The following is a 24,839-nucleotide window of genomic DNA, read 5'->3' on the forward strand; positions in this document are numbered from 1 at the left end:
TTTACCGTCTACTCTACAAAACCAATGTTTGCAAATCAAATGTATACTGTTTAAAATATGACAAAATATTGACGACTCGTTACCGAAGTTTAGGCTATTCACTGCCGATAAACGAACCCAGTCTACTCGTGAAAACCTTGAACGCCCAGAGGGAAAAATAAGGCTTTTAAACATACTGTACTAAACAAAAATAATGCTTTTATATACCATCATTAACACTACCATTACAATTATCGTAAGGTTGGAGAAAGATAAAGATTACCGAGAACGTAACCACATTTCTGTTTACATTTTGTCAGCTGGACTCGCACAGTTAACAGTTGATTTCATTGTTGATGTGGAATTTTATCCTTAAATAGGCTATTCATTATGAAATTATGTTAATGAAATGTAATGTTAATATTGTTTTGTAACATTTATTATAAATCACCGTATTTAGGGCTACCAATATACTTAAAAAGACAATAGATTTGATACATTTTGTAGTGCTTGACTCGCGAACTTTGAACAGCCTCGCCGATACAGAAAATTTATTTTTGAAAAATAGCGATCGCGGAAAAGGGGAATCGTGTAATTCGAACACGCTTAATTCGGGACCCTACTGTATGTATATATATATATATATATATATATATATATATATATATATATATATATATATGTGTGTGTATATATATATATGTGTATATATATATGTATATATAATATATATATATATATATATATATATATATATATATATATATTATATATATATGTGTATTATATATATATATGTGTGTGTGTATATATGTATACATATATATATATATATATATATATATATATATATATATATATATATATATATATATATATACATATATATATGTGTATATGGATATGTGTATATGTATATGTATATGTATACAGTATATAATGTTTGTGGAATAAAAATAAATTCTGATTGGGTTCGAGTACATATGGCTGTGCTTGGAAATGGGCAAGCAGGTGGTGGGCAAAGCAAGCATCTGCCTAATCGCTTCCAAGATGTTCTCTTGAGTGGAATGGCTTTTACCCTGATATCTGGAGCTAAATTTTCAGTAATAGCACCATGGTAGGTAACAAGTTTTACCATTTACTTGAAGGTGTGGTAATATACCTAAAAGATGGGGAAACTGCCTAATTGCCAAATACACAAGTACTTGATGCCTGGTAATTGTTTAAGGCATTTATTGGCTTAATGCCTCGGTCTTCCGCATTTTATAAATTAAATGCTTGTTCTCTGTAAAATTTGTTGCAAGAATGGTATGTACATCCTTGCCATGAATTTTTGGAGGGGATACTGTTTATGGCAATAGTAGTACATACATACATATACCAAGGCACTTCTCCCAATTTTGGGGGGTAGCCGACATCAACAAATGAAACAAAACAAAAAAGGGGACCTCTACTTTCTACGTTCCTCCAGCCTAACAAGGGACTCAACCGAGTTCAGCTGGTACTGCTAGGGTGCCACAGCCCACCCTCCCACATTTGAGATAGTACTTTTTAATTAATTTCAAAAGCTAATCTTTTACATAAGATTTATTCATACTGGTATATTTTTTATAGATATTTTAGGTTTATAGCCATAATTTAATGTATATTGTTTTATATACATGTGCAAATAATCTTGATGACTTACTTTTGATGCCACTATGCCAAAGAGCTTTAAATTAACCAGTCAATCTTTTTTTGAAACTCCAAAGCATTTGGACAAGTCAGGGTGATTTTTCTTTAGTGAAAAAAGTGAAACATTTTAATTGACTTGAAACAATAAAATAATGAGCAGGACAGTGTGTACATTTTTTGTTCCCACTTGATTAGGTTGAGATTTTTTGACTAAGAATACAAATGCTCTGTTCTTCCAAATTATTTTTATGAATTGTTTTCTGAACATTAATACTAATTTATTTTCCAGATATGAATACAGAGTTGAAATGATTCACCAAGGATCAAGAGATGCTAGTAAAAATATTGTACGAGAATTCGCATCAGATTTCGAAGTTGGAGAGTGTTGGGGTTATAATAGATTTTTTCGGCTCGACCTTCTAGCCAGTGAAGGTTACCTTAATACAGAAACTGATACACTTATTTTACGGTAAGTGGCGGATTTATATTTTTATCGGTTGAAGTATAATCTTATTAAACTATTAATAAATAATTACAAAGGTGATTTCAGTGGTACATCATGTGAGCTTCCTTAGTTGGTCTTATATCAATTGAGAATAGAGAAGACTTGCTGCTTTCAGTTTAGAATTCAGGCAGTTGTAACAGAAAGTCTGTTATTACAATTGAGATCATTATTGCCAAATTGTTTGAACCAATTATCCTATATAACCATGCAAAAAATTAATAATTTTGAAAATGCTTTACTTTTATTGTTTTCAATTATGCATAAGGAAGATGGTGATAATTGTTCAATGTCCTCAAGAATTTATTAAAAAGAATTACAGTAGAGGGGATTTAGGGTTATATCTATGAATCTCACCTGAGGTTTATATTGCCTCCTCGAATTGAATGAATGATTTCAAGGTCTTCTACTCGAAGCTCGCTGAGTGTTGATGTCTATTGTAAAAGTAAAAATACTCCTTTTCCCTTTTCTTCAATAGCCATGATCCTTTAATTTACAATTGTGCTTATAGATAGGGTAGGTCAATGATAAGATGCATGGGCATTTCATTTTTTGTATGTTCATCGAATGCAAGCAAGTTGGCGGTGATTTGTTGTGCTCCTTGAGGACAGATTGTTTTTTTTATTTAATGTGTTGTGTCGGTTAGCATTAGCTTAATCTGGTATGTGTTTTACTGGGTTTAAATTAATTTATTTGTTTCAAGTGTTCACGTTTCATCATGTGTCGTGGGCAACAATGTCACTTAGAATGTAGAAGTTCTGATGTGATGGTTTAAGAGACACTTACGGAAGAATATGTTAGGCTTGTGTCTGAATGAGTTTGTGAGAGGAGTCTAAATGTAGATGGAATGAAGTTTTTAATTCATTGAAGCATTCAATGGGGTCTTTAACGTAACCCCTGCAATAGCCTGGGGATTACTGTTATTTAGAAAGTTCATACGATAAAATAGTAATTGTTTAGTAGATTAACTAGAATAATTTGGATATTTCTCTACCCTATTATGCGTGTGGGGTTTAACTCCTTGTAGTAGGCTGATGCTAAGCATTTTGAAGTACTGTACAGTACAACTTTGTCAGTTTAATGGTTAGTCATGATAAAGTTGTTACTTAAACTGGTTTTAGTGACTTGTTAGCTAAACCTTATTTGTTTCATTCAAGTACTATGAAATAAATTAGGATGATTTGATAATTCAAGGGCCCCTTCTTATAGGCTAGAAATAAAATAATTTCAATTGGGAATTATTGTTAGAGCTTGCCTTTGTGCACCGAGGGTTCAGCGCATGGACTCCTTTGAGGTGTAGGTCCACATTCACTTTATTTTTTTCTATGAATGTCAAACATGAGATTAAACTGCATTTAGCCGGAATATATAAATTACCCGGTAAAACTTAAATTTTGATTGATGTTTTTATAGTTTCCTTTTTTGTTTGTTCCTGATACTGTACCTAAGATTTTGTATTGAAAGGTGTCAAAAGGGTATCTTCCTGGGTAATCTATGCATTTTAGACTGTAGACTGACGTAATCAAGTAAGGTGTATAGTAGTGATTATTTTCCAATCATAGATCTTTGTAGTGTGTAGGGGATGTCTTCAACTTTGCTTTATGAAGTTGGTTTGATAGCTGCTACCATGATGTTTTGGTTTACCAGCACATTGGGATTCTGAATTAGTGAAACAGTAATAGAACTCGATTTCCAGTTTTTCCTATCATTTCAGGTCCAAAGGTACAGTATAGGCCTATGTGTAATTTTGGTAATTCAAGTTTTTTCAAGTACTTCTTTTCAGATACTCGTGACGTTCGTTCCAGAACTGTTTTAGGGCCGAGTTTTATAGGTTCAGAACCAGTTGGATATGTTCCCAAGGATGGACTACAGTATGTATATATTTTGGCTACCATGGTTATAAGTCCATGATTAATACAATTCTCAGGCATCTTGGTTTTAATTTATCATCTCTGTATTATTGTAGATGTCTTCAGGTATTTTAAGTATTGGGAAACCTCCAGTTGTTTGATCTATTTATTGAAATTTTGATGTACTATTGCAGTATGAAAAAAGTCCATGTTTTGAACCTTTAGAAGGTCTGTTCTTGAAGGATTTTAGGTGCAATACCCTATTTCTGATGGCCTTTGCTTTGGCTAAGCATATTTAGTGGTAGGCTCTTTCCAAGCATTAGGTTATGGTGTTATAAAAACAGTTTTCTCTCTCCTGCCTAGTTTTGGAACAGTCTAATTTTTCAAGTTGAAAAGTCTTCTGGACCTGTTCCACATCTCATGGACCAAGGTGGGTTGCATGTCAGAGGGTAGGTTTCTTTTTTCAGTTGGAGAGGGTTTTTTATTTAGATAAGACTGAGACCATAAGGAAAAAGATTCTTTATTTTTTGTGGAGTTAGGATGCCAAAGTGTTCTCTTTAAGATTGCCTAATCCTTTATTTATTAATTGTCTAGTGATTAAAGGTTACATAGAATATTATTCCTGTCAGGTGAGCGATTTAAAGGGTTGGGACCATGATATGAGTGGACCTAATTACCTTTATTTCAGTAGGAATTTTCTTCGGAAAGGGATCTTTGATAGCGGCTCAGTGGTATTCCAAATCTGTTTTTGCCTAGTACTATTTAGAAATTTTGTTTTCTTATAAGAGTTGCTGGGTGTTGGGTCCTATGGCAGCTGGAGGTGATGTTCTAGTGTACAGTAAATTGTATTTGGTGCAAGTATGCTCGAGTAATTTGTATTGATTACCATAGCTTAAAATTCATATTAGTTTAGTAGGTCCTCATTGATGTTTAGTATTCATCAGTTGAGTTTTGAGTTTTTGCTGTATTGCATTAATTTTTTCTAGCTTTCGATGGAAACTGTTAAGCTTCATGTGAGCTTAAGAATAATCTTTGCTGTAAATATTACTGAAAATATCTTATTGGAAGGATGATTGTCTGTGGATGAATCATATCTGTAATGGGTTGGCTGGTTGATTGGTCCCTTTCCCTCACTTACCCACGTCTTCAGAGTGGGGTATTTAGTAATATGAACCTCAGGTGAGATTCATAGAATCTAATTTAATTTTGATGAGAAAATTCATTATTTCTATATACTACTCGACTGATGTTCATATTACAGTACAGGTATATCATTCCCCCCTTGCCTCTCCACTGATTAGTGAAGTCAAGAGATTGTTGAATGTATCTTGACCTCATATACTGAAAAGGTCATAGCTATGAATATATCGTTTCCCTAGGCTACCCTATAGCCACAATAATTTAATAAGAGGGTTATGGTTATTGAAGTGATGGGAAACGGATAATTTTTAGTTTGGTGATTAGACGTCAGCATTTAGCGAGCTTTGAGTAAGAAGCAGTGTGAACCTTAGGCAAGTATGGAAATAGTAAATTTTATTACTGAGATTCCATTTTTTCAATATTAATCTTACCCGATAATCATGTAGCTGTCAACTCTGTTGCCGACAGAAATCTACGGTCGGGATACGCCAGCGATCGCTATACAGGTGGGGGTGAACACAACAGCGCCATCTGTGGTCAGGTACTCCAGTACTTCTTGTCAACACCACCTCAATTTTTCCTCTGTCGTGCCTCCGGCTAGACCTACATGGATACGCTGTTGATTCTGGAGTTATTGCTCACGATTTGGTGATGTATTTGCTCTAGAGTTTAGCCTTCGCTATTCAGGAAGCTTTATCATTAGCTTAGCAAGTTTTTGGAATTAATTTTATTTAATTTTTGATTTAATTTTGGTGACGAAGAGAGTATGAACTCTCTTTCACTTTTAATGGCCGACCCTTCTCTTAGACGGAAGTGTGGGTGTCGAAGAGAGTATAGACTCTCTTTCTTAATTTTGCTTAACAAAAGTTATAGATTTATTTTATATCTCTCCGCCTTTTATAGGCCTCTTCGATTAACTTCCTTTTATTATAAACTTATTAAAATTAATTTTTATATTTGTTTATATTCGACCTTTCCTAATAGTAGGCGGTCTTTTCTTGGAACCGAAGTTAATTAACATTGAGCCCGTCATTTCGTTTTTACCTATTAACATATTATGCTATTTTAATGTTTTTGAAAGAATTTCTTTGATAGTCTCGTACTGTTTTCAAAGTTGAACTAACGTTTTGTTTTGTCTCTGCAGTTGTTGACGTTCAGAACGTTCAACTTGCGCTCTATCGTTACGATAGAGAGAGAGTATTCACGGTGTCACGTTGCAGTAAGAGTAAACCGATTCTAGCGTTTTGTTCATTCTTTCTTAGCTTAAATGGTTTTAATTCTAATAAAGGAACTTTTTATTTGGGAAATCTTTCAGTTTTTTTCCTTTAACAATAATATGTTTTAACGATATATATAATGGGGCTCATCTCTCAGGTTCTAAGTCAAGAGAGAGAGAGAGAGAGAGATAGAGACGGAGGGAGAGAGAGGAGGATAAACGTTTCGTTCAAGCGGGTAACGTTGTTATCGTTTTTGCTCTTCTCCCTAGTCTCTTTAGGGGAAGAAGGTAAACGTTTCTAGAGTTTTATTCTTGTTCCCAGGCTTTATGCGGTGAGAGATTTTAAACGTAGTTTATTTGATCTAGTGTTTAGTCTCTTTTCCAGCCACTGAATTATTTATCTTTCATTATGTTTTTCTGTTACATTGTAATACTGTTTTCGCAATTACTAACTTTTAATGAAGGATAGAATTGCGTGTTTCAGGTACAAACCACTTAAAGTTTCGAGTTCAGTGAAATAAGTGCAAACAGAAAATCAAAAGTGATAAAGTGATATGCGCAAAGTGTTACAGTGTTGCGTTCGAGGGTTCGTCTGTTCGTGCCAGTTGTTCGCCTAGTCTGGGACCTCTTACAAGCTCCCAAGCCCAGGGGAGAAGTAACGTCGAAGGACTTATGGGTTCATCAGGCCTTGATCGACGAACAGACGTTTCCCTCCGTGGTTTCGGGTGTAACCAACTCACGTAGCCGACGTGATCACCCCACCCACACAAAGACGAGAGAGCCCATTTATTCCTCGTCTGCGGAAGAGGTTTCTCGCAGAAACCATGGACCAAATCTTGCAGCTTTTAAGTGCAAGTCGGTCCCTTCCGCGCAAGTCCAACTCCTAGGTGGAGCCTTTAGCACTGGGTCAGTTCGGACTTGCTGCAGTACGACAACTGCACACCTCCCAGAGAGGCAAGGTGGTACCGCAACAGGCAGTAACTCCGTCTGTTGCCGCACCAGCTGTTTTAGACCCTCAGTCTCAACGGACAGTAGCTCCGTTTGTTGTTGTCTTTCTTAGACTCTAGTGGTCTATGCTGCAGACAATGCAGTCTCAGCTTGCGGTGTTGATGCAGGAGTTTCAGGCAGAGAAGGTTAGCACACCTCCTCCTGCGAGCGCTCCTCCACCTCTGCGCAGTCCACCCTGCCAGACGTATGATGTTGAGGCTCCTCCTGCCTCCATGCGTGAGCTGCCGCATTGGGAGTTGCCAGGTACCAGCGCTATGCAGCAACCTCCACTTTCCTTGAGGCAGGAGCCTCTTGCTATGCGGCAACCTCCTCAACTCTTGAGGCAGGAGCCTCAACTCTTGAGGCAAGAACCTCAACTCTTGAGGCAAGAACCTCAACTCTGGAGGCAAGAGCCTCAACTCTTGAGGCAAGAACCTCAACTCTTGAGGCAAGAACCTCAACTCTTGAGGCAAGAGCCTCAACTCTTGAGGCAAGAGCCTCAACTCTTGAGGCAAGAGCCTCAACTCTTGAGGCAAGAGCCTCAACTCTTGAGGCAAGAGCCTCAACTCTTGAGGCAAGAGCCTCAACTCTTGAGGCAAGAGCCTCAACTCTTGAGGCAAGAGCCTCAACTCTTGAGGCAAGAGCCTCCTCAACCCTTGAGGCAGACGCAACTCTTGAGGCAGGAACCTCATGCTATGCGGCAACCTCCTCTAACCATGAGGCAGGAGCCTCATGCTATGAGGAGCCTCATGCTATGCGGCATCCTCCTCAAACCATGAGGCAGGAGCCTCATGCTATGCGGCATCCTCCTCAACCCATGAGGCAGGAGCCTCATGCTATGAGGAGCCTCATGCTATGCGGCATCCTCCTCAACCCATGAGGCAGGGACCTCATGCTATGAGGAGCCTCATGCTATGCGGCATCCTCCTCAACCCATGAGGCAGGAGCCTCATGCTATGCGGCAACCTCCTCTACCCATGAGGCAGGAGCCTCATGCTATGCGGCATCCTCCTCAACCCATGAGGCAGGAGCCTCATGCTATGCGGCATCCTCCTCAACCCATGAGGCAGGAGTCTCATGCTATGAGGAGCCTCATGCTATGCAGCATCCTCCTCAAACCATGAGGCAGGAGCCTCATGCTATGCGGCAACCGCCTCAACCCATGAGGCAGGAGCCTCATACTATGCGGCATCCTCCTCAACGCATGCGGCATGAGCCTCATCCCTTGCAGCATGAGCCTCATCCCATGCAGCATGAGCCTCATACCATGCAGCATGAGCCTCATCCCATGCAGCATGAGCCTCATCCCATGCAGCATAAGCCGCACGCCATGCAACATGCTCTGCTTACCTTACAGCATGCTCTACATACAGCATGCTCTGCATACAGCATGCTCTGCATACAGCATGCTCTGCATACCTTACCGCATGCTCCTCAGTCACACATCTTTGGTTGTTGCCAACTCACTAGACTGTCAAGCAGTTTCATAACGTTGCCTTCTAGTCTGCTGCTTTTGCACCAGTGAAACCCTCACTGAGAGAACTTAGCTTTTCTCGGATATGGTTCCTGTAGATGAGAAAGTGCTATTCTCCCTCCTTCTGATATTCCCTTGAGGACTCTGTCATTTGGAGAGGAGCCTTTAGCTGCTTAGCCTCCTATGGACTTTTATTTAAGCATAACATGCTTCCAGGGAGGGTAATGGTTCCACTTCAGTCGCTAACCCCGTCTGTTACCACACCTGCTCCCATAGACCTTGAGCTTTGTTGCAAGACATGCAGTCCAAGCTTAGTCCTTGTTAGAGGATTTTTTTTTGTTTACGGAGTCAGTGTGTCACTGGGAAGACGTTCAACAACCAGCAGAAGTGACTTGTTGTGACGCAGTGCGGCAACCTCAGCAACCCGATAAGGAGTTGTCTGTACGACCCAGACAGTCTAGACAGCTTCGGGTTGTCGCTGTACTTCCTCGCTTCCCCATGGTTGACAGTTCACAGACTGTGCAGCAGTACCATGATCTTGTGTCCGGCTCCGTCAGACGACTAGCTTTTAAGAGCTCCCACAAGTCGTCGCTGTCTGGAGATTCTTAGATGGACTATGGATCTGACCAAGGAACTGGGCCTCCTGGTCAATTTTGAGGAGTCCCAGCTCGTCCCATCCCAGACCATTGTCTACCTGGGTATGGATCTTCAGAGTCGAGCTTTTCGGGCTTTTCCGTCGGCCCCAAGGATCTACTAAGCCCTAGAATGCATCCAGAGCATGCTGAGAAGGAACCGATGCTCAGTCAGGTAGTGGATGAGTCTAACAGGGACACTTTCATCGCTGGCCCTGTTCATCGAGTTAGGGAGACGCCACCTCCTCCCCCTTCAGTATCATCTAGCGGCTCACTGGATAAAGGACATGACGCTAGAGACGGTCTCAGTTCCTGTTTCCGAAGAGAGGAGGTCCACTCTCACGTGGTGAAAGAACAGCTTTCTTCTCAAGGAAGTCTACCTTTGGCTGTTCAGAAACCCGACCGCCGTCTCTTCTCTGACGCATCAGACACGGGCTGGGGTGCGACTTTGGACGGACAGGAATGCTCGGGAACATGGAATCAGGAGCTAAGGACACTTCACATCTATTGCAAGGAGCTGTTGGCGGTTCATCTGGCCTTGATAAACTTCAAGTCCCTCCAGCTTAACAAGGTGGTGGAGGTGGACTCTGACAACACCACAGCCTTGGCTTACATCTCCAAGCAGGGAGGGACTCATTCGTGGAAGTTGTTCTAGATCGCAAGGGACCTCCTCATCTGGTCAAAAGATCGAAAGCTCACGCTGGTAACGAGGTTCATTCAGGGCGATATGAATGTCATGGCAGATCGCCTTAGCCGGAAGGGTCAGGTCATCCCCACAGAGTGGACCCTTCACAAGAATGTTTGCAGCAGACTTTGGGCCCTGTGGGGTCAGCCAACCATAGATCTGTTCGCTACCTCGATAACCTAGAGGCTCCCGTTGTATTGTTCTCCGATTCCAGACCCAGCAGCAGTTCACGTGGATGCTTTTCTGCTGGATTGGTCCCATCTCGACCTGTATGCATTCCCGCCGTTCAAGATTGTCAACAGGGTACTTCAGAAGTTCGCCTCTCGCAAAGGGACACAGCTGACGTTGGTTGGCTCCGCTCTGGCCCGCGAGAGAATGGTTCATAGAGGTACTGCAATGGCTGGTCGACATTCCCAGGACTCTTCCTCTAGGAGTGGACCTTCTACGTCTACCTCACGTAAAGAAGGTACACCCAAACCTCCACGCTCTTCGTCTGACTGCCTTCAGACTTTCGAAAGACTCTCAAGGGATAGGGGCTTTTCGAAGGAGGCAGCCAGAGCGATTGCCAGAGGAAGGAGGACATCCACTCTCAGAGTCTATCAGTCTAAAGGGGAAGTCTTCCGAAGCTGGTACAAGGCCAATGCAGTTTCCTCAACCAGTACCACTGTAACCCAGATTGCTGACTTCCTGTTACATCTAAGGAACGTAAGATCCCTTTCAGCTCCTACGATTAAGGGTTACAGAAGTATGTTGGCAGCGGTTTTCCGCCACACAGGCTTGGATCTTTCCACCAACAAAGATCTACAGGACCTCCTTAGGTCTTTTGAGACCTCAAAGGAACGTCGGTTGTCCACTCCAGGCTGGAATCTAGACGTGGTCCTAAGGTTCCTTATGTCATCAAGATTTGAACCTCTCCAATCAGCCTCTTTTAAGGACCTCACATTAAAAACTCTTTTCCTCGTGTGCTTGACAACAGCTAAAAGAGTAAGTGAGATCCACGCCTTCAGCAGGAACATAGTTTTCACATCTGAAACGGCTACATGTTCCTTACAGCTCGGTTTTTTTGCTAAACGAGCTTCCTTCACGTCCTTGGCCTAAGTCGTTCGAGATCCCAAGCCTGTCCAACTTGGTGGGGGACGAACTGGAGAGAGTACTTTGCCCAGTTAGAGCTCTTAGGTACTATCTAAAAAGGTCATAACCTTTACGAGGACAATCAGAAGCCTTATGGTGTGATATCAAGAAGCCTTCTCTTCCAAGGTCTAAGAACTCAGTTTCTTACCTATTCAGGCTCCTGATTAGGGAAGCACATTCTCATCTGAAGGAAGAAGACCTTGCTTTGCTGAAGGTAAGGACACATGAAGTGAGAGCTGTGGCTACTTCAGTGGCCTTCAAACAGAACCGTTCTCTGCAGAGTGTTATGGATGCAACCTATTGGAGAAGCAAGTCAGTGTTCGCATCATTCTATCTCAAAGATGTCCAGTCTCTTTACGAGAACTGCTACACCCTGGGACCATTCGTAGCAACGAATGCAGTAGTAGGCGGGGGCTCAGCCACTACATTCCCATAATCCCATAACCCTTTTAACCTTTCTCTTGAATACTTTTTATGGGTTGTACAGTCGGCTAAGAAGCCTTCCACATCCTTGTTGATTTGGCGGGTGGTCAATTCTTTCTTGAGAAGCGCCGAGGTTAAAGGTTGTGATGAGGTCCTTTAGTATGGGTTGCAGCCCTTTATACTTCAGCACCTAAGAGTCGTTCAGCATCCTAAGAGGACCGCTACGCTCGGTAAGGAAGACGTACTTAATAAAGGCAGAGTAATGGTTCAAGTCGTCTTCCTTACCAGGTACTTATTTATTTTATGTTATTTTTGAATAACTAATAAAATAAAATACGGGATACTTAGCTTCTTTGTTAACATGTATGCTGGTCTCCACCCACCACCCTGGGTGTGAATCAGCTACATGATTATCGGGTAAGATTAATATTGAAAAATGTTATTTTCATTAGTAAAATAAATTTTTGAATATACTTACCCGATAATCATGATTTAATTGACCCACCCTTCCTCCCCATAGAGAACCAGTGGACCGAGGAAAAAATTGAGGTGGTGTTGACAAGAAGTACTGGAGTACCTGACCACAGATGGCGCTGTTGTGTTCACCCCCACCTGTATAGCGATCGCTGGCGTATCCCGACCGTAGATTTCTGTCGGCAACAGAGTTGACAGCTACATGATTATCGGGTAAGTATATTCAAAAATTTATTTTACTAATGAAAATAACATTTTGACCAATTTAAAGATTTGGATGATTGATTTTTTTTTTTATCTTATAACCTATTTTAATCAGTTTACTCCAAATTGGTTGAGGATAAGTTGCATTTTGCAATTTATTTGATTAGTTATTTGGAAACTTGAAAAATCTTTTATTAGCATTGTAAACTTGTTTTTGGTGAAAAGATTTTCTTTAGTCATAATTAATTTTAGCCAAAATGTACTTTCAGTTTTCAAGTAAGACCTCCAACATTCTTCCAAAAATGTCGAGATCAGCAATGGCATATTCATCAATTGCAGACTTTGCAAGCTCAATATATACAACAAATAAATAATTTAAAAGAGGTGAGTAACCTTTTCTACATGAACAGTAGAAGGGCAGTTCAGTCAGTACATAGGCATTAATTGAAAGTCTTGGCAGTGTCCTTATAGCCCTGAGTGAGACTCTGTTCCAGCTTCCCTTTTTGCATGTTGCTGTCCAGCCATTTTTAATTTTCATGCGGAAAATACTGTGTTTTCTCCTGTTGCACATAGGTGCTTAATGGCCTTCCAGGCCCAAATTTATAAATTCTAAACCAATCTTCATTTACATTATTGTTCTACTAGACCTGTTTCCACTTCCTTTAATCCATCTTGGTGTCCATCCTTTTTTACTTTTACCTCGTAGTGCATTTGCGCCCCCCCCCCTTAACCTCACTGTGCACTTGACCCCCACCCCCCGCTGTACCATGGTGCCGTATTACCTCCAATTCCCCAGCAGCTGACCCAAAATCCTGATGTAATTAATAGTGATTATTTAAAAAAATGTCATGGTTATGTTTCCTTTGGCTGCCAGTGGGATGGCTTGCTGCCTTTTGCTACTCTTCCTTTTAGTCTTTTCCCACTTAACTATCCAACTTCTTTAACAGATCCCTGTTCCAATTTTCATCTTTTAATTGAAATAAAATTCTTTAAATAAATCAAGATATAATTTGCAGTGGCATTTACTATGCGTAGAGTATTTTTTCATGTCACTCAGTGACTTGTTAAGATAGTAATGAAATAGGTATACGGATATGTATTAACTGTATATTCACATAAAGGCATTTAAAATTATACCAAAGATATATTTTCTGTGTAAATAAATGTAATAAAGGATACTATTAGACCAGTCATAGCTTAACTGTGATTGGATCAGTCTTTTATGCGTATTTTTAGTATGCTTATCACCAAAATCCGTCATTTTGTATAGATAGATTTATAGGAATTATTACTATTACTAGCTAAGCCACAATCCCAGTTGGAATAGCAGGATGCTACAACCCCAAGGGCTCTTAAAGGGAAAATAACCCAGTGAAGAAAGGAGTTTATGAATAAAATAGACTATATATGAGTAGTAGTAAATATAAAATGCAACATGTTTTAAGATCAGTAACATTGTTAAAATAAATCTGTCATATATAAGCTATGAAGATAGACTTGATGTAAAATTTTTCATCCTGAAAACATTTGCTGTAAGTTTGAACTTCTGAAGTAAGCAGCTCTTCTAGGAGAAGGACACTCCAGAATCAAACCATTGTTCTCTAGTCTTGGGTAGTGCCGTAGCCTTTATACCATGGTCTTCCACTGTCCTGGGGTAGAGATCTCTTGCTTGAAGGTACACAGCCGCACTATTCTATCTTATTTCTCTTCTTGTTATTTTGAAGTTTTTATAGTTTATATAAGAAAGATTTATTTTAATGTTATTGTTCTTAAACTTCTCTTGTAGATTATTTCTTTATATCCTTTCCTCACTGGGCTATTTTCCTTGTTGGAGCTGTTGGGCTTGTAGCATCCTGCTTTTCCAACTAGGGCTGTAGCTTAGCAAGTAATAATAATAATTAGCAAGATCATTCTACAATCTGGTCACATATGGATTAATATTTCTAGAATACTGTGTAGTATTGAGCCTTATGATGGAGAAGGTGTGACTGTTAGAACTAACTGCATTTAAGTACCCTGTATGGGATGGTATTCTGGGAATATCTGAATGCAAAGTAGTCAAATGTATGAAAAGTGGTTGCTGAAGTTGTTACCTCAGCAACACCCTGAAAAAGAGACCTTAATAATAGCTTTTAATAAATCTATCCCCATACTCATCGTAATTCATGAATTTTCAAGTTAGATTTATCCTTAATAGGTTACATGTCTTGAAATATCAACAATTTATTCAGCCATGTGGTCCTTTCTACCTGAATTTCCATCTGATTTACACCTCACTTTTTTCCTTTCTCTTTTTTTTTCTTACAGGCCATTGTCCTTTCACTTTCATATCTACCACAGATACTGTACTCTTCATGTTTCAAAATTATATAAATCTTTTCCAGTGTCTGAATTCCATATCCCTCTCGTACTTTATTTGCGTTTATATCGACTACTTCCAGAAGTATGTTACAAATAGAACTGAAATATTACATAAGTAGTATTGAAGGTTATTCAAAAGATTTAAAAGTAATGCAGGTTAATATTGCACACATAGACTTGAAGGCTTATTCAGATATTTAGGTAAATATAACTCTACAAAAATGTGCTAGACAAACTTATTTATTCTGAAATATTGAGAGGGAGAATATTTGTTTTTAGAAATACTGTATAAAACTGATCATATTTGTATTGACATGTTGCTATTTTGATTTGTGCTTTAGTAGTTCTGGGAAGGATCACTTCACAAAATAAAAGCAATGAATGACTTTAATATCCGTATAACCCATACAATTTCACACACAAGTTTAAATGATCAATATGCTTATTCATCTCTCCAACATGACCAATGTCTTGCTTAATAAAAATCTTTGGATTTTTTTTTTTATGACAGTAATTAGTTGATAAAATTACAGTGCACAGATATATTGATGGAAGAATACTATTAAGAAGCAAGGCAAGACAGAAGACACCATTGTCATTATCTTTTTCTCGTAAATTGACGATTAATTTCCTCTGTATCGAAGGTAAATGTAGTTGTTTTTTTACTTTTCGCAGAGAATAGCAATTGAGTTATCGCGCAATTCAGTTGCCAGTGGGAAAAGTGGTGGAACTCCAGATGGATTCTCTCGAGTGGAGAGACCCCAGTCTGTCTCTCCTAAACCAAATCCACTGAATGGTCACTCTCACCATCCTCATCCCTTGCCGCAATCAAAACCTCAGAGAAGTCATATAAACAAATCGGTTGATCGTGTTGTAGAGTTAGAAGCAGAGCGTCAGTCTTCAAGTTCATCTGACACAGAGGTAAACCAAATTTTTATTATTTTTGTGAGCGATTTATTTCTTTGACCCTAATTTATTTTTTTCAATATTAAACTTGCCCGATGATCATGTAGCTGTCAACTCTGTTGCCCGACAGAAATCTACGGTCGGGATACGCCAGCGATCGCTATACAGGTGGGGGTGTACACAACAGCGCCATCTGTGAGTAGGTACTCAAGTACTTCTTGTCAACAAGAACTCAATTTTTCCTCTGTCGTGCCACCGGCAAGACCTACTAATACGCCGTCCCTAACTGGATTTGTTTTCACAACTTTTTGGTGAAGTACACTTTTCCAGTTTTGAGCTTTCGCTATGCAGGGGTTTTATCTTCATTTCAAAACTTGAACTCGTTTTGGATAGATTTAATTATGGTGACGAAGAGAGTATGGACTCTCTTTCACTTTTAAATGGCCGACCCTTCCCTTAGACGGAAGTGTTGGTGTCGAAGAGAGTATAGACTCTCTTTCACTTTTTATGACCGACCCTTCCCTTAGACGGAAGTGTGTTTAGGTTTTTGGTAATTTTGCTTAACAAAGTTATAGATTTAGTTTATATCTCTCCGCCATTTATAGGCCTCTTCGATTAACTTTCCATTTATTATAAACTTATAAAACTTAAATTTTATGTTTGTTTATATGCGACCTTTCCTAATAGTAGGCGGTCCTTACTTGGAACCGAAGTTAATTAACATTGAGCCCGTCATATCGTATTTCCTGTTAAGAATTTATGCTATTTTAATTTTAATGTTTTTGAAAGAATTTCTTTGATAGTCTCGTACTGTTTTCAAAGATGAACTAACGTTTAGTTTAGTCTCCACAGTTGTTGACGTTCAGAACGTTCAACATGCGCTATATCGTTACGATAGAGAGAGAGTATTTCACGGTTTCACGTTGCAGTAAGAGTAAACCGATTCTAGCGTTTCGTTCATTCTTTCTTAGCTTAAATGGTTTTAATTCTAATAAAGGAACTTTTTATTTGGGAAACCTTTCAGTTTTTTTCCTTTAACAAATAATATGTTTTAACGATATATAATTGGGCTCATCTCTCAGGTTCTAAGTCGAGAGAGAGAGAGAGAGAGAGATAGAGACGGAGGGAGAGAGAGGAGAATAAACGTTTCGTTCAAGCGGGTAACGTTGTTCTCGTTTTTTACTCTTCTCCCTAGTCGCTATAGGGGAAGAAGGTAAAACGTTTCTAGAGTTTTATTCTTGTTCCCAGGCTTTATGCGGTAAGAGATTTTAAACGTAGTTTATTTGATCTAGTGTTTAGTCTCTTTTCCAGCCACTGAATTCTTTATCTTTCATTATGTTTTTCTGTTACATTGTAAAACTGTTTTCGCAATTACTACCTTTTAATGAAGGATAGGATTGCGTGTTTCAGGTACAAATCACTTAAAGTTTCGAGTTCAGTGAAATAAGTGCAAACAGAAAATCAAAAGTGATAGTGATATGCGCAAAGTGTTACAGTGTTGCGTTCGAGGGTTCGTTTGTTCGTGCCAGTTGTTCACCTTGTCTGATACCTCTTACAAGCTCCCAAGCCCAGGGGAGAAGTAATGTCGAAGGACTTATGGGTTCCACAGGTCTTGATCGACGAACAAACGTTTCCCTCCGTGGTTTCGGGTGTATCTACACACGTTGCCGACGTGATCACCCCACCCACACAAAGACGAGAGAGCCCATTTATTCCTCGTCTGCGGAAGAGGTTTCTCGCAGAAACCATGGACCAAATCTTGCAGCTTTTAAGTGCAAGTCGGTCCCTTCCGCGCAAGTCCAACGGCCTAGGTGTAGCCACTGGGTCAGTTCGGACTCGCTGCAGTACGACAACTGCACACCTCCCAAGAGAGGCAAGGTGGTACCGCAACAGGCAGTAACTCCGTCTGTTGCCGCACCAGCTGTTTTAGACCCTCAGTCACAACGGACAGTAGCTCCGTTTGTTGTTGTCTTTCATAGACCCTAGTGGTCCATGCTGCAGACTATACAGTCTCAGCTTGCTCCTTCATGCAGGAGTATCGTGCTGGAAGGTTGACAATGCACCTGTTAACCTACAACCCGCCGAGGTTGTGCGCTCAGCAGATACTGCGGCTGCCTGCTCCCACACTCCACCTGTGAGAGCTCCACCACCGATGCGCAGTCCACCCTGCCAGACGCATGTGCTTGCTGCACCTTCTGTTAACATGCGTGAGCTACCGCATCAGCAGTGGGAAGGTTCTGTAGAGCTGCCGGGTTCCAGCACTATGCGGCATTCTCCGCAACCCATGCAGCAACCGCAGACCATGCAGCATGCGCCGCATACCTTACAGCATGCTCCGCATACCATACAGCATGCTCCACAACCCACCGCAGCCCATCCCACACACCAGCCCTCTGCTTTTGTTGTTGCCAGCTCCCACACTCCGACTGCGGAGAAGGTTGACGATGCACCCGTGGGCCTACACCTCCCACGGTTGTGCGCCCGGCATGGCTTCCTGCTCTCACACTCTTGTTGTGAGAGCTCCTCCACCCATGCACAGTCAACCCTGCCAGATGTATGATGACTCCCACACACAGAGCACTCCGTTGCCGTGCGTGAGCTACCACAAGCTGCCGTGTTTTGACACGGTGTGTCAGCCTCCGCAACACACTGTGGTTACCGCCACTCGCCCGCAGCTAACTAGTCAGTCAGGAGTTGAGGCTTCCCCACACAACTTTGGTTGTTGCCAACTCACAGACTGTCAAACAGTTACATGACGTTGCCTTCTGGTCTGCTACTTATACACCAGTGCTGTATGTCCTCACGCTCCTGTTGTGGTTGACAGTTCAGTTTTTGACAGTTCACAGACTGTCAAGCAGTTTCATAACGTTGCCTTCTGGTCTGCTGCTTTTGCACCAGTGAAACCCTCACTGAGAGAACCTAGCTTTTCTCGGATATGGTTCCTGTAGATGAGAAAGTGCTGTTCTCCCTCCTTCTGATATTCCCTTGAGGACTCTGTCATTTGGAGAGGAGCCTTAAGCTGCTTAGCCTCCTATGGACTTTAATTTAAGCATAACATGCTTCCAGGGAGGGTAAATGGTTCCGCTTCAGTCGCTAACCCCGTCTGTTGCCACACCTGCTCCCATAGACCTTGGGCTTTGTTGCAAGACATGCAGTCCAAGCTTAGTCCTTGATAGAGGATTTTTTACGGAGAAGAACCTTCTTGCCAACGACCTTCCTACTGGTTGGTTGTACGCCCTGTTGACGCTGAGGTATCCTACTCACGTCCGCCAGTTGAGATGGTTCCTCCACCGGTGCGACCCAGTGTGGGTTGCCAGTCGCACGTTGACGTTAAGCTACTCGCGGAGGTGGTTGTGGACGTTCAGTGTGTCACTGGGAAGACGTTCAACAACCAGCAGAGGTGACTTGTTGTGACGCAGTGCGGCAACCTCAGCAACCCGATAAGGGGTTGTCTGTACTACCCAGACAGTCTAGACAGTTTCGGGTTGTCGCTGTACTTCCTCGCATCCCCATGGTTGGCAGTTCACAGACTGTGCAGCAGTACCATGATCTTGTGTCCGGCTCAGTCACGCATCCACCAGTGCGACCGGATTCAGCGAGTCAGACGTTGCCCACTCCGTTGCCGTTTCCTCATCAGTTTCGGATGAGGAACCCTCTGATGAGAACATGGCTGAACAAGAAGATCAATCCCCAGCCCTGCTATCCATCCAGAAGATGCTGAAGAAGGAATACGGCCCTGTCAGGCTGTGGATGAGTCTGGTTAGGACACTGTCATCCGTGGTTCAATTGGTGTCACTTGGAAGACTACACCTCCGTCCTCTTCGGTTTCATCTAGCTCTTCACTGGAAAAGGACAAGACTGGAAAAGGACAAGACGCTAGAAGCGGTCTCGATCCCGGTTTCCGGAAGATAAGTCTGGTCTAACCTGAGGAAAGGACTTTATCAACCTTTTATAGGGTCTTCCCCTGACTGTTCAGACTCCCAACCACGTTCTCTTCTCAGACGCATCGGACGTAGGCTGGGGTACTACCTTAGGCGGTAGGGAATGCTCGGGATTATGGAACTCGAGTCAAAGGACAATGCATTTTAACTGCAAGAAGCTTCTGGCAGTACGTCTGACCTGGAAAAGCTTCAGGTCTCTCCTTCAAGACAAAGTAATGGAGGTCAACACGGACAACTCCCTGCTTTGATGTTCATCTCCTAGCAAGGAGGGACCTACTCTCTGACATGGTGCGAGTTCGCTAGTGACCTCCTCTCCTGCTCAACAGGTCTAGACTTTTCACTAGTAACAATTTCTTCCAAGGCAACTTGAATGTCTTAGCAGTTTGTCTCAGTAGGAAGGGACAATAATTCCAACATATTGGACCCTCCACAGAGATGTATGCAAGAGACTTTGGGTCACCTGGGGCCAGCCAACCATAGATCTCTTCGCAACCTCGATGTCCAAGAGGCTCTCAATACTTTGCTCACCTATCCCGGACCCAGCAGTGGTTCTTTTAGATGCCTTTCTACTAGATTAGTCTCATCTAGATCTATATGCATTCCCTCCGTTCTAGATTGTCAACAAGGTACTGCAGAAGTTCGCCTCTCACGATGGGACAAAGTTAACACTAGTTGCTTCCCTCTGGCCCGCGAGAGAATAACTTACCGAGGTACTTCGATGGCTAGTAGACGTTCCCAGAACTCTTCCCCTAAGGGTGGACCTGCTACGTCTGCCACGCGTAAGAAGGTACTCCAAGGCCTCCACGCTCTTCGTCTCACTGCCTTCAGAGTATCGAGAGACTCTCGAGAACTAGAGGTTTTTTCGAAGGAGGCAACCAGAGCGATTGTTAGAGCAAGGAGAACATCCACCCTTAGAGTCTACCAATCGAAGTGGGAAATCTTCCTAAACTGGTGCAAGTCAGTATCCGTATCCTCGACCAGTACCTCTGTAACTCATATAGCTGACTTCCTCTTATATCTGAGGAAAGAGCGATCTCTTTCAGCTCCCCTTTCAAGGGTTACAGAAGCATGTTGGCATCAGTCTTCCGTCACAGAGGCTTAGATCTTTCCAACAATAAAGATCTACAGGACCTCCTTAAGTCTTTTGAGACCACGAAGGAGCGTCGTTTGGTTACACCTGGTTGGAATTTAGACGTGGTTCTAAGATTCCTTATGTTAGACAGGTTCGAACCACTTCAATCAGCCTCCCTGAAAGATCTCACCTTTAAGACTCTTTTCCTGATATGCTTAACCACAGCTAAAAGAGTCAGTGAGATTCATGCCTTCAGCAAGAACATCGGATTTTCATCCGAAACGGCTACATGTTCTACATCTTGGTTTTCTAGCCAAACACGAGCTGCCTTCTCGGCCTTGACCAATATCGTTCGTTATTCCAAACTTATCGTATGGTTGGAAATGAACTAGAAAGAGTATTATGTCCTGTAAGAGCTCTTAAGTTCTATTTTAAAAACCTTTACGAGGCCCGTCTGAAGCTTTATGGTGTTCAGTTAAGAATTCATCTTTGCCTATGTCAGAGAATTCTTTATCCTATTATTTTCAGACTGTTAATACGAGAAGCTCATTCCCTTCTGAATGAGGAAGACCAAGCTTGGCTGAAGGTAAGGACACACGAAGTTAGAGCTATCACAACTTCCGTGACCTTTTAATAAAATAGGTCTCTGCAAAATATTTTCGACGCAACCTTTTGGAAAAGCTAGTCAGTGTTCGCGTCTTTTATCTTAAGAATGTCCAGTCTCTTTACGAGAACTGCTACACTCTGGGACCATTCGTAGCAACGAGTGCAGTAGTGGTGGGGGCTCCACCACTACAATTCCCTAATTCCAGAACCTTTTTAATCTTTCTCTTGAAATATTTCTGGGTTGTCCGGAAGGCTAAGAAGCCTTCCGCATCCTGGTTGATTTGGCGGGTGGTCAAATTCTTTCTTGAGAAGCGCCTAGATTAGAGGTTGTGATGAGGTCCTTTAGTATGGGTTGCAGCCCTTCATACTTCAGCACCTAGGAGTCGCTCAGCATCCTAAGAGGATCGCTAGGCTCAGTAAGGAAGACGTCCTTAAAAAGGCAGAGTAATGGTTCAAGTCGACTTCCTTACCAGGTACTTATTTATTTTATGTTTGTTATTTTGAATAACGGCTAAAATAAGATTCGGGATTCTTAGCTTCTTTGTTAACATGTATGCTGGTCTCCACCCACCACCCTGGGTGTGAATCAGCTACATGATCATCGGGTAAGTTTAATATTGAAAAATGTTATTTTCATTAGTAAAATAAATTTTTGAATATACTTACCCGATGATCATGAATTTAAGGACCCGCCCTTCCTCCCCATAGAGAACCAGTGGACCGAGGAGAAAATTGAGTTCTTGTTGACAAGAAGTACTTGAGTACCTACTCACAGATGGCGCTGTTGTGTACACCCCCACCTGTATAGCGATCGCTGGCGTATCCCGACCGTAAATTTCTGTCGGGCAACAGAGTTGACAGCTACATGATCATCGGGTAAGTATATTCAAAAATTTATTTTACTAATGAAAATAACATTTCATTAGATAATTTTTAATATTCATCATTATTATTATTAATATAGTAATGTAGTAACAAACATGGAATAAGAGCATTTCGGTATCATCATCATCCCCTCCCATGCCTATTGACGCAAACGGCATCGGTTAGATTTTGCCAGTCTTCTTTATCTTGAGCTTTTAAGTCAATACTTCTCCATTCGTCATTTCCTACTTCGCGCTTCATAGTTCTCAGCCATTTTGGCCTGGGTCTTCCAACTCTTCTAGTGCCTTGAGGAGCCCAGTGGAAAGTCAGGTGTACTAATCTCTCTGCCCCTCACCCTGATCTCATCCACAATGGCACTCGAGTAATCTCTCCCATAGTTTCATTTCTAATCCTGTCCTGCCATTTAACTCCCAATGTTCTTCTGAGTGCTTTGTTCTCAAATCTACAGAATCTGTTGGATATTGTTTCATTGTCATACCACGACTCATGTCCATACAGCAACACTGATCTCACTAAACTGACATATAGTCTGATTTTTGTGTAATTTCAGGCGATTTGCCTTCAAACTTTACCTAACCCAGCCATTGTCTGATTTGCTTTTTTCAATCTTTCATTGAACTCCAATTCTAAAGACCCTGTATTAGAGATCATAGTCCCTAAATATTTAAATGATTCTACCTCATTAATCCAATCTCCTTCCAATGATATTTCATCTTCCATTGCACACTCCATTCTCATCATCTCTGTCTTCTTTCTTCTATTTAGCTTGACCCCAACCTCCTATGATATTTCATGCATTCTGGTAAGCAAGCATGCAAATCCTGTGGTGTTCCGCTAATAAGGACAGTGTCATCAGCATACTCTAGGTCGGCTAACTTCCTATTACCAAATTTCGCTATATTGTACATGCATGAAATTTCAATTCGGTATACAAGCATTGTATCAGTCTGCAGCAAATATTTGTCATTTTTTTTTGTGTAAAAATTCTAGCAAAACTACCATACTAGCCCAAAGCAAGTGTCGAACATGTGTGTTGCCTCATTTATGATTTGCTCACAACCTGGTTTAGTAGCAAAGTAAAAAGTTCTTAGGTCATGGCAGCAATCAGGAAGAGAAACAGAATTCTCCAGACATATATACTGTATTTTGCTTATTTTTGAAACATGCTTTGTAATACAGCTTTCCTATTTCCGTTGTGTTGAATATTTTAGTATCTATTGGGTGATTCAACTTGATCATGATTGTGCTGCGTGATGATTGCCGAAGAACTATTTGATATTATGGTTATTAGAGATTGGTGCGTTGATGTTATAGCAGCTAAGATGGTTGTGTTCTTGGTTCCTTAGTAGAAAAATTCTCAGTCAATATGAATTTTTTATAATTTAATGTTTTATTTTGATAGGACTTGAGTGAAGGAGAGATAAACGACCAAGAGGAGGGACCAGATCAGAGTGTAGCTACTGCAGAGTATGGTAGCAATGATGAAAATGATGTTGATGATGAAACAATGTCTGGTGATAATGACGTTGAACATTCTGCAAGGGCGGCTGCTGCCCTACATGATGGTGGCTCAGTTCTCTGTCATAACCAGTCTCTCAGCTCTTGCTTCCTATCAGATTTAGATTCCCTCACTGAACAGCTGGGTGCAGTAGGAAGGTTTGTGTTTGTGCTAATGCTCATTTAAAAAAATTTTTCTCTGAGATCAGTCTATTCTTTAGTTCCCATTTTTTGTAGTAAAAGATTTCTGTACTTATAACCATGAATCTTGGTAGCATAGTGGCACTGCTGCTAAAAAATGTATCTAATCTATCTATCTAGTTACAAAATGTATCTGATCTATCTATCTAGTTTCCAAGGCACTTCCCCCAATTTTTGTTTTGTTTTTTTGGGGGGTAGCCAACATCTAATACTTTCAGAAATGTAGTTACTTATATTCTTAAAAAATTAATTTGCTTGAAACAAAGAGTTTTACATTCCAAATCAAGGGTTTTCCAGTGACAACGGTATTGTATTGCATGCACCCTATTCAATAATTGCTTACTATCCATCTTGCAGAGGATCAGTATTTACATGTTACTGAAATTTCTCATTGTCACATTGCCAAAGCCAGAAGTTATTGTTGTATAAAACTGTAGTCACATCATCCTGATAGTATTAATGGTGTCAATTCTTTTTATTTGAGACAGGTATACAGTTTGTCTCTTAAAGTTTCATCGTCCATTTCCTCAAGTTTTGTACTTTGTTGTTTTATATGAAAAAAAATTTTGCTGGTTGATCCTTACTCTTAAATGAATGTTAACTTTTAAATGCTGATGAAAAGGTAAATAGAAATACAGTATTCAAGATGTAAATGGGAAGCATTGTAGATTATTTTCATGTGTATAGAATAAGTAATTTTTGTGAGCTATTTCATTTGATTTTTCCTCTAATTTTCATAGCCTCCAGCCTGACTTGAGTTCACCTCAGGGTGATGAGATGATGTTACTTCATTTACTGGAGATGCAAGGGAGGGGTGGACCAGATCACCGAAGACCTTGGAATAAACCTTGCATTGGGGGAATTGGTAGGTGAAATTTTTTTAGTGTTTTAGCAAGTTTAGAAAAAATGTTTTCTGTAAGCTTTCTCTAGTTTTAATTTTTTTTGTTTATTTGATTTTTTGAATCATTAAATATTTGTCATGTTGCTTGATATATGAAA

At 40.8% G+C, this 24,839-nt stretch overlaps 1 protein-coding gene across 6 annotated transcripts in view; it reads left to right on the forward strand.

The window, feature by feature from the left end:
• The window catches only part of LOC137629476 (E3 ubiquitin-protein ligase TRIM37-like), a 110,052-nt gene that overhangs the window by 42,995 nt on the left and 42,218 nt on the right, over positions 1 to 24,839 (forward strand). For all 6 annotated transcript variants that reach the window (XM_068360801.1, XM_068360805.1, XM_068360802.1 and 3 more), the window contains exons 8-12: positions 1,943 to 2,122; positions 12,641 to 12,755; positions 15,408 to 15,653; positions 23,545 to 23,798; positions 24,581 to 24,705. In XM_068360801.1, coding sequence (XP_068216902.1) covers positions 1,943 to 2,122; positions 12,641 to 12,755; positions 15,408 to 15,653; positions 23,545 to 23,798; positions 24,581 to 24,705 — 920 coding nt within the window. The remainder of the gene's footprint in view (positions 1 to 1,942; positions 2,123 to 12,640; positions 12,756 to 15,407; positions 15,654 to 23,544; positions 23,799 to 24,580; positions 24,706 to 24,839) is intronic.

This window comes from Palaemon carinicauda, chromosome 37 (assembly GCF_036898095.1).
Source record: "Palaemon carinicauda isolate YSFRI2023 chromosome 37, ASM3689809v2, whole genome shotgun sequence".
In the NCBI taxonomy this organism is placed as follows: domain Eukaryota; kingdom Metazoa; phylum Arthropoda; class Malacostraca; order Decapoda; family Palaemonidae; genus Palaemon; species Palaemon carinicauda.